We start from the raw sequence: 15,625 nt of genomic DNA, 5'->3' as shown, positions 1-15,625 counted from the left end.
ACCTTTATTTGTGTGTACCCACATACATACATCATGTATCAGTATACATATATGAACATACATACATAAGTATAGAATCCCTTCTCAAAGCATTATTGAGTTTTATTTCAGTGTCTTGGCTGAAAATAGATGCTAACATTGCCCAGCAACTGTCAATATGTACAAGAAAATTATTCCTATATACTTAGAAGTTAATCTAACAAAAACATAGTGCTAGTGCTTTCTGAATAGCATTTTCATACAGTTGGTATAAGTTAATATTTATACATGTTAAATTGACTTTAATCAAAGAGTTGTTTTTCAGAATACTTGCTGCACTAGTGAAATGAGAAGATAATTTTTTGCTTTTTTAATCCTAATAGGCAAGCAAAGAGACTTTTTGGAGTTGGGAAGAAAGTTAAATGCAGTAAAAGAAAGAAATCCTGGTTATTAAAAATAATAGCAATGTTTATGAACACAAAACTCCCCCTACTCACCAAAAACATGAAATAGCCAAAGAATAAAACAGATCTCATATTTATCGGCACAGGCCACAGTTTTTGAATCCCTATATTCTTGTTTGCAGACCTTCTTTATCGATAGTTCTAGTTTTTTCTTTTTTCTTTTTTTTTTCTGAGACAGGATTTTACTCCTGTCTGGAGTGCAATGATGCGATCTTAGCTCCCTGCAACCTCCGCCTTTCAGGCTCAAGTGATTCTCCTGTTTTAGCCTCCTGAGTAGCTGGGACTACAGGTGCACACCACTGTATCCTGCTAATTTTTGTATTTTTTGTAGAGGTGGGGTTTCGCCATGTTGCCCAAGCTGGTCTCGAACTCCTGGGCTCAAGTGATCCACCCTCCCCGGCCTCCCAAATTGTTGGGATTACAGGCATGAGCCACTGCGCCCAGCCAAGTTCTAGCTTTAAATACAGAAAAGTTTATATTAATTAAAAAACTCAATTTAAGTACCTTTAAGAAGCCACCAGTAAGTTAAAAGTGAACACTATTACTTCACGGTACAGCATGGTGAAAAGAACTTGGGTTGTGAAAGCAGAATGACCTAGATACTTGCTGTATAACTCTGGGGAAACCATTTCACCTTTCTTAGCCTTTGCTTCCTCATCTATAAAGTGGGCATGTGTGATAACCCCTGCATGGTAGGACTGCTGTCGAGGTTAAGTGAGACGTTGCGTGTAACTTCTAGAAGAATGTCCTGCATCCAGAGCATCTTAAGTTCCTTTCCAGATAACAAAGCTACGGGCCTCCAAGTTAATGAAGTCTGAGAACAGCAAAGTGTTCTACTGAAATCAGAATGAGGTCTCATTAAACTCATTGACATGATCTCACCTGGAAAGCTGCTTCAGTTATCTTAGATTTATTTTTTTTCATTCATTTTACATTCCCTCACCTATACCACAAAAATACTGATATGAAACAGAATGCACTGAAATTTAGAATCAATGAAATTGAAAGGAATCAGTGGAAGACCTGTGTAGCTCCAGGTGGTATACATCTTAGTGTTGTTTCTTTTTATTTTTTATTTTTATTTTAAGTTCTGGGGTACATGTGCAGGATGTGCAGGTCTGTTACATAGGTAAACGTGTGCCACGGTGGTTTGCTGCACCTATCAACCCATCACCTAGGTATTAAGCCTGGAATGTATTAGCAATTTTTCCTGATGCTCTCCCTCCCCAACCCCCACACCCCCCCTACACCAGCAGGCCCTGATGTTTGTTATTCCCTTCCCTACGTCATTGTGTTCTCATTGTTTGGCTCCCACTTATAAGTGAGAACATGTGGTGTCTACTTTTCTGTTCCTGCATTAGTGTGCTGAGGATAATGACTTCCAGCTCCATCCATGACCCTGCAAAGGACATAATCTCATTCCTTTCTATAGCTGCATAGTATTCCATGGTGTATATACGTACTACATTGTCTTTATCCAGTCTATTATTGATGGGCATTTGGGTTGATTCCATGTCTTTGCTATTGTGAATAGTGCTGCAATGAACATACACGTGCATGTATCTTTATAATAGAATGATTTATATTCCTTCGGGTATATACCCAGTAATGGGATGGCTGGATCAATGGCATTTCTGGTTTTAGGTCTTTGAGGAGTTGCCACACTGTCTTCCACAATGGTTGGCCTAATTTACACTCCTACCAACACTGTAAAACATTCCTACTTTGTACCTTTGCTGGATCCTATCGAAGTTCTCTACTCAGAGCTATACCACTAGTTTTCTTTCAGCATGCCAACAAGAACCAGGAGAATTCATTATGTACATACGGAAGTGTAAACTACTTTTTATTTCTCCACACCCTGTAAATTTTTTTTCCTATAACCCTGGAGAAAAAAATTGTCAAAAAATTTTTATTAGGCTTTTAAGTAATATGTCATCATGGTAAGTAACTTACCTTGTAGGCCAGATTTCTCCAGCATTAACTTTAAACACTGTAAAGAAAAACAATGTCCAATGTTAGTTTTCTGTTTCTGAATTACAGTTCTAGGACAAATACCCTTTTCGGACCCTAGGTCTATTTAAGTCTGACTATATTTAATGATTCTTGAATAGGTAAAGATAGACATAGTTAAGAAGATAATACGCGAGTCAGCTTTCCTTTCTAAGGGCTAGATGGCGCCAATTCAGGACGAGGAAAAAACAATTTCCAGTGTTTGCAAGCAGGACTTAGTTCAAAGTTTCATCCACCAACTCCCAGATTTGAACCATGACTTTCTTCCTATAAGGATTAACTGTGTGTCTTTGGCCAGATATGATTAATCAAGCTAATTTCATAGACATTAAACTCTGAATCCTATAACAGTAGATTAGCCTTTATTTAGCATCCATGAAACACAACTGATCATAGCATCCATGACACACAACTGACCATATTAAAACTCACAAGAATTGTGCAAGCTGTGATGTCATGGCATAATGCAAAAATGAGACAATATTAACAAAAGTTTAACTGAAACAAAAATAGTAATTAAAACAATTTCTTGAGGGAAAAACATTGCTAATTAAATCTTGGACAAGCGAGCAAATACAATTTGATTTCTATTACACTAGAGCAAAAGAGAGCAAAAATAAGGATAGTCATTGCTGTACTGTTTGTAATAAGAGAAAAATGGCAAAAAAAAAAAAAAAACCCCACCAAAATACACATTAATGGGAGATTTTTTAAAAAGTAGGAAATGTCTTAAAGCAGTTCAAAGAAAAAAACAGATTCATATATATTGATCTTAAAAGATCTTTAAAATATTTTAAGTGAAACAAATTTATAGTATAATACACGCAAAGTGATCCCATTTATAATTTAAAAGAAATCACAGAAGCAAAGCACACTCTGCAATTCTGTATGTACGTACATAGACACATGCTGGTATAGGCACAGCAAAGGTCTGGAGGGACACACACTCTACTGATGTGAATAAGATGATGTTATCTGATTGCAACAGTGACTTCTAGACAAAGGACTAGAATAGAGTGGTAACCAAGGGGGACTTTTAATCCCCTAGAAGTTTAAAAAGTGAGAAGAAATCCATGATTACTTGTATGATAAAAAATAAAAGAAGGCTTTAAAATGTAATTATAGAATGTTTAGAAAATGACAATAAAAACACAGTATACTAAAAGATGGTGGGTGAATGAAAGCAAGCTTATTATTCTAAGAAAACTGAAAGTCTTAAATATTGTATTTAAGAAAAACAATCAAATAATGGAGCAATCAACTTAATTGTGTTTTAGGAAGGGGAAACAGAGAGCATAAAGGCCTTATTTCAGAAACAGCAAGGAGGCCAGTGTGGCTGGAGCAGAGTAAGTAAGAGGGGGAAATGGTTGGAGGTTTGAAAATAAAACAAAAATGATACCAGAGAACCAGATGACATAGGCCCTTGTACAGACATTCTCTTTCTTTCAGGTATGTTTCAGGGAGAAGAGGAGTTTTCCTGTGAATATGTTCTAGGTTTGGATGATTGTTAGACAATCAAGTGGCAGTTGGATGTTCTGGGGCGAGATCCAGTCTAAGAACTGGGCAGCGGAACGCTCAAAGATAGAGAAGGAGACAGCAAACTGAGAAGGGTAGGCCAGTGGGATATAAGAAAAACCTGGAGTTGTGGTCTTCTGGAGCCCAGTGACAAAAGTGTTTCAAAGAAGAGAGTCATTAGCTACATCGAATGTTGCTGAGAGAGCAAGTAAGATGAAGAGTAAAAACTGCTCACTGGACATAGTAATGTGGAGGCCACTAATGACCCTGACATAAGCTATTTCAGTGACATAGCAAGGAACAAGTCTGCCTGCAAGGGGTTCAACAGAGTACAGAAAGGAAGATAGATAACTTTTGAAAAGTTTTGTGGCTTCTTTCCTTGAAATTAAAAAAACGTAAAGTTAAAAAGTCCAGTGAAAATCTGGGAAAATACCTGCAGAAAATAGTAAAATGATCCTCAAATACCCATCACCCAGTCCCAATTATAGGTTGAGTATCCCTTATTTGAAATACTTAGGACTAGAAGTGTTTCAAATTTTGGATTTTAAAAATTTTTTTGGAATCTCTGCATTATACTTACCAGCTAAGCAAACTTAATCCAAAAATCTAAATCTGAAATGCTCCAATGAGCATTTTCTTTGAGTGTCATGTCAAAGGGTCAAAAAGTGCTCAAAAAGTTTTGGATTTTGCAATCTGGTGGTGGCCCTGCCTCCCCAGAGAGAGTGCTGCACAGCTGCCTGGCCCACACATGCCTGCACCCAGCCCAGTAGCAAGTGTGGCAGTATCCCCTCCCCAGAGAGACCAACACACAGCTATGCTCAGGTTGTGCTTGGTCTCAGCACAAACTAGCACCCTTTCCTCCACCAAACCATGTCACCTCTGTCACAAACACCCATAACCTAGGCAATTGAGGCAATTGCACACATCATTCCTTTCCTCCACCAAACCATGTCACCTCTGTCACAAACACCCATAACCTAGGCAATTGCGGCAATTGCACACATCATTAATGAGGATTACAGCTGAAGAACTGCTGTAGGGATCATGCTACTGAACCCACCAAGAACCAAAGCCAACAACACATCATTTCCAACAGACACCCTAGAATCCATCTATAGGAAAAAGCTCCTCCCCACAAAAGATACTCTATAAAATTGGAAAAAATACGTGTTCAAGTAAATGTGAAGATATCAACATAAGACAAGAAACATGAAGGGCCAAGGAAAGATGATATTCTGAAAGGAACACAATAAGTCTCCAGTAACAAACCCTGAAGAAAAGTATATATGAAATGCCTGAAGAGAAATTCAAAACAATGATCTTAAGGAGATTCATAAACAAGAGAATATAGACAAACAATCTAAAATTCAACAAAATCAGAAAAAATAATAATCTGAATCAGAAATTCATCAGAGAAAGAATTTCTGAACTTGAAGACAGGTCTTTTAAAATGACCCAGTCAGAAGAATAAAAAGAATTAACAATTTAAAAAGAATGAAGAAAACCTACAGGACCAACAAGACACCATTAAATAAACAAATTTTCTCATCATAGAAGTGCCAGGGAGAGAATGACAAAAGACACAGAAAATCTATTTAATTAAATAATAGGTGAAAAATTCCCAAGTCCGGGAGAGATATGGACATCCAGATCCAGAAAACTCATAGGTTCCCCAATTAGATTCAGCACAAAAGGATCCACTTTGGGAACTTTATAATAAGACTCTCAAAAGTTAAAGACAAAAAGAGAATTCTGAAAGCTACAAGAGAAAAGCATTAAGTCACATATAAGGGAATCCCCAGTAGACCATCAGTGGATTTCTTAGCAGAAACCTTGCAGGCCAGAAGAAAATAGGGGTAATATAGGAAAGAAAAAACACCATCAGCCAAGAATATTATATCCGGGAAAGCTATCCTTCAGAAATGAAGGTGAGATAAAAATCTCAGATAAGCAAAAGCTAAAGGAATTTATCACCACTAGACCAATCTTACAAGAAAATACTTAAGGGAGTGCTACAACTGGAAACAAAAGGATGACAATTACTATCATGAAAAAACAAGAAAATATAAAACTCACAAGTATAGGTAAATTCATAATCATACTCAGAATACCCCAGTGTTGCAATGGTGCTGTATAAATCTATACATGAATAGTTTACATTCATGTATAGATCCATGAAGGTTTAAAGTCAAAACAGTCAAAAACAACATCAGTTACAATTAGTGGTTAAGGACACAATAAAGATGTAAACTAAGGCAATAAAAATATAAATTGTAGAGGGAAGGGAAAAAATTCTAGAGTATTTTTATATGACCAAAGTTGAGTTGGATACAGCTTAAAATAGTCTATTATAAGTACAAGACTGTTTATCTTAGCACCACAGTAACCACAAAGAAAGAAATGACAGCAAATACACAAATAAGAAAGAGAAAAGAAACAAAGCTTAGTACCATAGACAACCATCAAACCACAGAAGTAAACAACCAGAAAGGAAGAAAAAGATCTAGAAAACAACCAGAAAACCATTAACAAAATGGCAGGAGTAAGTTCTTACTTATCAATAATAACCTTGATTAAATTCTGCAATTAAAAGATATAGAGTAACGGAATGGGTTAAAGAAAAGAAGACCCAACTATATATGTTTCCTGAAAAAGACTCACACTGTTAAAGACAAACACAGACTGAAAGTGAAGGGATGGAAAAAGATAGTCCATGCAAATAGAAACCAAAAGTGAGCAAGAATAGCTACATTTATGTCAGATAAAATAGACTTTAACTCAAAAACTGTAAAAGGTCATTATAATTGATAATGGTCACTGTAGAAGATCATTATATAATAACTTACTATATAATCTATAATGAAAAAAGGGATTCAACAAGAGGATATAATAATTGTAAATATATATGCAAATACCACCAGAACACCCAAATACATAAAGCAAATATTATTAGACCTCTAGGGGGACAAGACTGTAATACAATAATAATAGGGACTTCAACACCCCACTTTCAATAATGGAAAGATCATCGAGACAGAAAACCAACACAGAAACATTAAACTTAAACTGTACCATAGACCAAATGGAGCTAACAGATATTTATAGAACATTCCATCAACAGCTGCAGGATACACATTCTTGTCAACTGCACAGAGAACATTATCCATGGTAGATCATACATTAGACCACAAAACAAGTCTTAATACATTTAAGAAGACAGAGATCATATCAAGTGTCTTCTCTAACCACAATGGTATAAAACTAGAAATCAAAAAGAATAACTTTAAAACCTTACAAATACATGGAAATTAAACAAGACCAATAATAATAATAACCAATGAGTCAATGAAGAAAGTAAAAGGGAAATTTTAAAATGCCTTGAGACTAAAATAGAAATGTATTATACCAAAACCTATGGGATACAGCAAAAACAGTTCTAAGAGGGAAGTTCACAGCAATAGATGCCTAGATCAAAAATGAAGAAAGATTTCTAATAAACAACCTAATCATGAACCTCAAGGAACTAGAAACATAAGAACAAGCTAAACCCAAAAGAAGTAGAAGAGAATAATAAAGCTCAGCGCAGAAATAAACAAAGTAGGAACTAATAAAACAATTCAAAAGAGCAACGAAATTAAAAACTGGTTCTTTTAATAGATAAGATTGGCAAACCTTTAGCTAGACTAAGAAAAAAAGAGTGAAGACTCAAAGTCAGAGATGCAAATCAGACATTACAATTGATACCATAGAAATACAAAGGATCATAAGAGACTACTATGAACAACTACTTGCCAATAAATTTAAAAACATAGAAGAAATGGATAAATTCCTGGACATATACAATATACTAAGATTAAATGACGAAGAAATAGAAAATCTGTACAGGCCAACAAGTGAGAAAATGCTTTCAATAATAAAGTCTTTCACCAAAGAAAAGCCAAGGACCTAATGGCTTCACTGCTGAATTCTACCAAACATTTAAAGAATACCAATTCTCCTCAAACTACTCCAGAAAATTGAAAAGTTGTGGATATTTAAAAACTCATTTTATGAGGCCAGCATTATCCTGATTCCAAAACCAGATGTAGATTCAACAACAACAACAAAAAGAAAACTATAGGCCAATATCCCTGATGAACACAGATGTAAAAACTGTCAACAAGATATTAGCAAACTGAATTTAACAAGCACATTAAAAAGACCATGCACAATTATCAAGTGGTATTCATCCCAAAGATGAAAAAATTCATATGGAACCATAAAAAAACCCAAATAGTCAAAGCAATTCTGAGCAAAAAGAACAGAGCTGGAGGAACCATACTACCTTACTTCAAAATATACTACAAAGCAACAGTAACCAAAACAGCATGGTACTGGCAAAAAGTCTGACACATAGGCCAATGCACCAGAATAAAGAGTCCAGAAATAAATTCACATACTTAACAGCCAACTGATTTTTGATAGATGCGCCAAGAACACACATTGGGAAAATGATAGTCTCTTCAACAAATGGTTCTGGGAAAACTGGATCTCCATATCTAGAAAAATGAGACTAGATTCCCTAACTCTCACTAAATACAAAAATCAGCTTAAATGATTTAAATACTTAAATGTAAAACCCAAAACAATGAAACCACTAAAGGAAAACATAGGAGGAACACTTTATGACGCTGGGTTAGGCAAGAATTTTTAAAATAAGCTTTTGTTGCCTCAAAAGCATAGGCAACAAAAGAACATAGACAAATGGGATTACATCAAACTAAAAAGCTTTTGTACAGCAAAAGAAACAACAAAGTAAAGAGACAACCTACAGATTGGGAGAATATGTTTGCAAAGTATAAATCTAACAAAGGGGGCTAGGCATGGTGGCTCACATCTGTTATCCTAGCACTTTGGGAGGCCGAGACGGGCAGATCACTTGAGTTCAAGAGTTCAAGAACAGCCTGGGCAACATGGTAAGACACTATCTCTACCGAAAATACAAAAAAAAAAAAAAGAAAAAAAAATAGCTGGGCATTGTGGCATATGCCTGTGATCCCAGCTACTTGGGAGGCTGAGATGGAAGGATCACTTGAGCCCTGGGGGTGGAGGTTGTAGTCAGCTGAGATCACACCACTGCATGTCAGTCTAGGTGACAGAGTGAGACTGTCTTAAAAAAAAATCTAGCAAAGAGTTAATATCCAGAATATATTATATAAGGAACTATATAATTAAACAGCAAAAAAAAAAAAAAAAAAAAATTCTAATTTAAAAATTGGCAAAAGACTTTAGTAAACATTTCTCAAAAGACACACAAATGGCCAACAGGTACACATGCAAAAAATGCTCAACATCACTAATCATAAAGGAAATGTAAATCAAAACCACAATGAGGTACCATCTCACTCCAGTTAGAATGGCTACTATCAAAAAAAAAAAAAAAGAAAATATGTATTTACAAGAATGTGGTGAAAAGGGAACATTTATGCACTGTTGGTGAGACTGTAAATTAGTACGGCCATTATAGAAAACAGTACGGAGGTTCCTCACAAAATTAAACATAGAACTATCATGTGATTCACCAATCCCGCTACTGGGTATGTATCCAAAGGGTATGAAATCAGTATGTCAGAGATATCTGCACTGCCATGTTTACTGGAGCATTATTTACAATTGCCAAGATACTGAATCAACCTAAGCATCCAACAATGGATGAATAGGTAAGGAAAATGTGGTATATATACACAAACTAATAGAGTACTATTCAGCCATAAAAAGGAATAAAATCCTGTTATTTGTGACAACATGGATGAACCTGGAAGACATCACGTTAAGTGAAAGAAGCCAGGCACAGAAAGGCCTATCCGTAATATGACCTCACTCATATGTGGAATCCTAAAAAAAAAAAAAAGAGTTGACATTATAGAAGCAGAAAGTAAAACAGTAGTTACTAGTGACTGAGGGGGAGATGTAAGGGGAGGATGCGAGAGGGTGGTCAATAGGTACAAAGTTACAATCTAATAGGAGGAATAAGCTCTACTGTTCTATTGCACGGTAGGGTGATGATGGTTAACAGTAAGGATTGTATATTAAAAAATAGTTAGAAAAGCTCTTGAATGTTCTCACCACCAAGAAATGCTAAATGCATGAGGTAATGAGTATGCTAAATACCCTGATTTAATCATTACACAACATACATATGTACCAGAATATTAAAATGTACCTCGTAAATATGTGTCAATTTAATTTTTTAAAAAATAGTTTGATTGTGGAGCATTTTGAATTTTGGGATCAGGGATGCTCAGCTTGTATTGCCATGGCCAGTTTTATGTGTCAGTAACCCACTCACTTCCCCTGCCCTTGCCTCAGATTTTTTTGAAGCAAATGCCAGATATATAATTTCATTTGTAAATATTTATTATGCATCTCTAAAAGACAAAGATTTTTAAAAACCTACAATGATTATGACAGCTAAAAAATTAAGAATTCTTTATTATCAACAAATATCCAACTAATGTTCAAATTTCTCTACTTTCTGTTAAATTATTACTAAAGTTCCTTTGGCTTGAATTAGGGTCCCAATAAAGTCCATACATTGCAACTGGTTGCTATGTCTTTTAAGCCTCTTTTGACCTATAGGTTGTCCTCATCTCCTGCAATTTATCTGTTGTAGAAGAGTTTTCTGATCTACATTTGGCTAATTGCAGACCTGTGATGAATTTAACCTGTTCCTATGCCTCCTGTATTTCCTATAAACTGGTAGTTAGACCTAGAGGCTTATTCAGACTCAGGTCCAGTTGTTTGGTTTTTTTGCAATAAGGGCATGGGGTATTGTTCTGAATTTCTATGTTGCCTGAGTGTTGCTCTTTTTTGGGTTAGCAATCTTTGAGGATCATTGCCTAGGTTCATTAATTTATTAGGAGTTGAAAAAATGTAAAATTCTAAAATGCCTTCTTCATTTATTAGTTGGAATATGTTTATAAATAAAACTTATTATCTGCTTAGCTACCCTGGGATATAGTTTGCAAGGCAAAAACAGGAAAAAAAATGCTTTATTTTTTACCTTTATGGTTGCCTAGCATCCATTATAGGTAACAGTGCATATTTTTGTATAGGATCATTATGAACTCACAGATTTACAGATTTTATGTACTTGTTTCAATTAATTTTTGTTATTTTTCTCACTGACGTTCAAATTGTCTCATCTTTGACTAGTGAGCTCCTCAATCTCTTTGATAATTCCAATAGTCTTTGTTAGCGGCTTCACTGCTTTCTGTGATGGTAAGATGTTTCAGGCTCATCTTAGACATTTCCTGACCTAGATACATAACCAGCCATTATTCTAAGATGTCCTGATTCCTGTTCGTAGAAAATGGTATTTGGCAGCCAGAATCTGGGCGCCAGGGTTACTCTGCTGCTACCAGGCTGGTTACTCTTTCTAACTTGTATCAATGGACAGAGCTGGAAAAAAATTTTTTAAGAAAAAATATATGAAGTTCATTCAGACTTTTCTATTTCAAATTCAGGAGAACAGGTTTTTTTTTTTAAACCACATTGATTTTATTTGTCTCTCTGTTTTCCAACACTAAAGGTCTAAGTTCTCAATAACAGCAATATAATCATTCACTTTATCACATACACACATATATACAAACATTCATACCACTGTGTGTGTATATAAATACTAGAAAAAATATGCCAACATGTTAATATTGGTAGCATAAAGGATAATGAGAGGTTTTCATTTTTTTCTTTTAATCAATTCCTGCATATTCAACATTTCTGTTAATAAAAAAGTATTATTGATAAAAAGAAAAAAATTGTAATCATTTAAAATTTCCAGTAGAGGCCGAATGGAGTGGCTCACGCCTGTAATCCCAGCACTTTGGGAGGCCGAGGCGGGTGGATCACTTGAGGTCAGGAGTTTTGAGACCAGCCTGGCCAACATGGAGAAACCCCATCTCTGCTAAAAATACAAAAATGAGTCAGGTGTGGTAGCAGGTAACTGGAATCCCAGCTACTCAGGAGGCTGAGGCAGCAGAATCGCTTGAACCTGGGAGGCAGAGGTTGCAGTGAGCTGAGATCATGCCACTGTACTCCAGGCTGGGTGGCAGAGTTCAGACTCTGTCTAAAAAAAAAAAAAATCCAGTTGGTTCACCAATTTTCAAGCTCCCAAAATAAAATAATTCCTCTAGTGAGTACATATAATTCTCTGAAGTATATCATATTAGGCCTAGTTTAGGACCTCCAAATCTTAACACAGGATACCACTGTTCCTCACAGCGAACATACAAACACACACAGCCTCTGAAAACAAAAGGTAAAATTACTTACATCTCTCACAGATATTGTTTCTTCTACTATAATTTCCATTTCTGTCCCAGGTTGAACGTCACTCCCCATTGCAAAAAACAGGAACAACTAACATCAAGACAGACGCGTAAATGCAATTTAATCTGAACTTAAAAATCCAATAAACGTATTATTTACTTTCAAAAATGTAAAGCCAAGGGCCCATGAAACTTTAACAAAAAATCCCAATTTATATGAAAATATGACTATGATTAGTAACTTAATGTTACAATTTAAGCAACCCTACCCAGAAGTATAAACTTGCTTCACCATCAATGTTTTTTACTCCTAATAAATGTCTCTCACATACACTACTTCTTTTTCTTTTTTTTTTTTTGAGATGGAGTTTTGCTCTTGTGGCTCAGGCTGGAGTGCAGTGGAGTGATCTTGGCTCACTGCAACCTCTGCCTCCCAAGTTCAAGTGATTCTCCTGCCTCAGCCACCCATGTAGCTGGGATTCCAGGTGCGTGCCACTAGGCCTGGCTAATTTTTTGTATTTTTAGTAGAGGCAGGGTTTCACCATGTTGGCCAGGCTGGTCTTGAACTCCTGACTTCAGGTGATCTACCCACCTCAGCCTCCTAAAGGGTTGGGGTTACAGATGTGAGCCACCATGCCCAGCCAACATACACTATGTCTTCTACTATGATCTCCATCTCTGTCTTGATCACTCCCAAAAGGAATTTGTAATTACTATACACAATTAGTATTAATAAGCTTTTTCTGAGTCACTTGGTTATGATTTTATTTTCTGCCAAGCGATTCAAATATTACAATTCTCAAGACTCCAAAGGAAAAATACAAATCTGATCTCTTATTCCGTTCCTTATAGCCCTGCTTTTCCTTTCTAACTCAGCCTCACTTGTCATGTTTTCCCTCCTATCAGCTTGTCATGCACTACTATTTGCTAGAGTTCAGGGGAAAGCAAATTAAGGGGGAAGTGGTTGGGAAAGTAATGAAGCGAATTTGGGAACCACAGACAACCTGACTTGAGTCCAGATTACCCTGCTACAGGATATTTACAATAAGAATATCCTTATGATTTCTCCACTGTAATAAGCTGATTAGCTTCTTACAAATGGCTTCTGGCAAAGGTCAAACCTGATGGTGTTTTATACTGAAAACGGACACTGATAAAGACAAGGGGAAAGGGAGGCTGCTCTCAGACTATTATATTAGTGCAGAGAGTAATTAAGTCCAAAATTAATAAACTGTGTTTCATTAACCCTAAAATGCTACTGACTGTTATACTTACTATTTTCTGTACCAGTGCTAGCTATAACTGCAGAACGCCCCTGACTGTAAGATGCAACCTAATCTCACAGATGTTAAAACGTGGGAAAAAGAAGGTGTATCTTAGAACTTAGGAAATATAATGGTTGAAAGTGGTGGCCACTCAACATTAAAGATTCCTTTTAACCACAAAATCTTCATAGAAAAAGAAACATAAATATGCTTTGGGGTAATATTTTATATTTAAACATCTAGAACTACAAGGATGTAATCCTAAAATAAAATGTATCATTTAAGAAAAAAAACTTTTAGAGAAAAACACTATTACTGGAGTAGTTAAGGTACTAGTTATAATTCTGGTTATGGAAGGGTTGATTTTGTTTTGAAACAAGTGACCTTATTTTACCTGACAGGAACTTGGTGCTTTTCCAAGACACAGTCCCAATGAACTTCCCATCTTCAATTCTGCTTCCTTCAAAGTATAGCTGTCCGGCACTTAAAAAAATTTTGATAACATGATGAAGGTTATTAATTCCTAGCTCTCTAAGAAAAATAAAATATTCAAATCAGTATTTCCCTGAAAATCAAGAATATCAAGAAAGAAGAAAAACGAGTTGCACTTCAGGCAAAAGGATTACATGCACTATGATTAGGTTTGATTTTCAATTTCCATACTCTAGGATATTTTGTTCCTGTTTTCTACATAACAATGCTAAAAGGAAGCTATGAATGTCTAGTTTCCTACTTAATAAAAATGACTTGCTCAAAGAGCTGTTGTTTATATGGATTAAAAGCCAGATAATCCAAATCAATCCATAAATGAAGAACTAGCTTCTTCGAAGTTTAAAGTTGAGATTGTTATTACCATCAATAATTAGGCTCATCCATGACTAAATTAAATCTAAGGTAAGAGCTGATAGAGATGAGAACTGAAGATTTTATTTCATAATTGGTATCACAATAAAATTAGCAAAGCAAATGGAAAAACTTTGAAAATAAAGTTGGAAAAAATATAACTAGATCAAACCCACGACTAAAATGAGAATCAGATAGAACAGTGTTTCATTTAGAAAACAGAAGTGTTTGTTTCTAGTTAAGATTTTCTGTAATACAAGGGTAAGATACCTGGATGGAAATACGTCCTATAAATCAGTTTCCAACAGGTAATTTTTAAATATTAGGTATTGGAGGCCACTACTTAAAGTATCAAGAAAGAAAGATGAGTATAAGCCACCTTTTGAAAGTTATCAAAAAGATTTACCTGGACAAAGAAGCTTCCCATTTCTATCAATAGGTCTCAAACAGCTGTTGTCAGCTATAAATAAAAGGAATATTATTTTTCTTAGTATATTATTTTTCTTAGAGAGCTAGGAATTAATACCCTTCATAATATTATCAAAATAAAAGGAAGTTGGTTACAGCATCAAATACAGAAAACAAAAGAGAGATGCTCTATTGTGTTAATTAGCAGAAAACTACAGAAAGCTAAAAACAAAAACAAACCAAAAACCCCCCAACAACCAAAGAAAAACCCCCAAAATAAGTACAGTCAGCCTTTGTTTTACTGTTAGCAAGACTAACAGTACCAGGCGAAACTGTGCAAAACAATCTTAATAATCAATGGAAAAATTACAATCGTTCCATGACACTTAAAAATTTTTGTTGTAACATTTAAAACCCTCTTCGTTATTAATATTATACATGTATTAGGAAAGGAAAAACAGTAAAACCAATATTTATACTATAATTTAAAATACTAGAATCTTTGAGAATTGAAATGTTTTCTTTGTAAATTACATATGAAGAGTAGTTTAAACAGGGCTTGGTTTCTTCTCATTGTATAGCTTATAATATGGAGTGACATCTTTCCTGTCCTGTAGCAAACTGTCATACTCCTTTCTAAGTTTGGATCAGCTTCCAATATCCAGAGTTGCTTGAGTGACAGCAGGGTCAACATTCCCACAGGTTGCCGCTGCTTCTATAACTCCATATACTTTTGTTTCTTTGTGTACTTTCTTCTCTGTTGGCCAATTCCCTTTTTTGATTATGCATTCTTGTAAAATGTCATGGTGGGTTTAGCACTGGGATAAAG

General features: G+C 35.4%; 1 protein-coding gene across 6 annotated transcripts in view; it reads right to left on the bottom strand.

The window, feature by feature from the left end:
- The window catches only part of USP40 (ubiquitin specific peptidase 40), a 93,682-nt gene that overhangs the window by 26,728 nt on the left and 51,329 nt on the right, over positions 1-15,625 (bottom strand). For all 6 annotated transcript variants that reach the window (XM_050752796.1, XM_050752799.1, XM_050752800.1 and 3 more), the window contains 4 exons: positions 14,795-14,848; positions 13,940-14,028; positions 12,285-12,371; positions 2,400-2,436 (listed from right to left, as the gene is read on the bottom strand). In XM_050752796.1, coding sequence (XP_050608753.1) covers positions 2,400-2,436; positions 12,285-12,371; positions 13,940-14,028; positions 14,795-14,848 — 267 coding nt within the window. The remainder of the gene's footprint in view (positions 1-2,399; positions 2,437-12,284; positions 12,372-13,939; positions 14,029-14,794; positions 14,849-15,625) is intronic.

Source organism: Macaca thibetana, chromosome 12 (genome assembly GCF_024542745.1).
Source record: "Macaca thibetana thibetana isolate TM-01 chromosome 12, ASM2454274v1, whole genome shotgun sequence".
Lineage (NCBI taxonomy): Eukaryota > Metazoa > Chordata > Mammalia > Primates > Cercopithecidae > Macaca > Macaca thibetana.
Note: the sequence above shows the minus strand (reverse complement) of the source record. Positions and strands in the feature narration are given on the sequence as shown.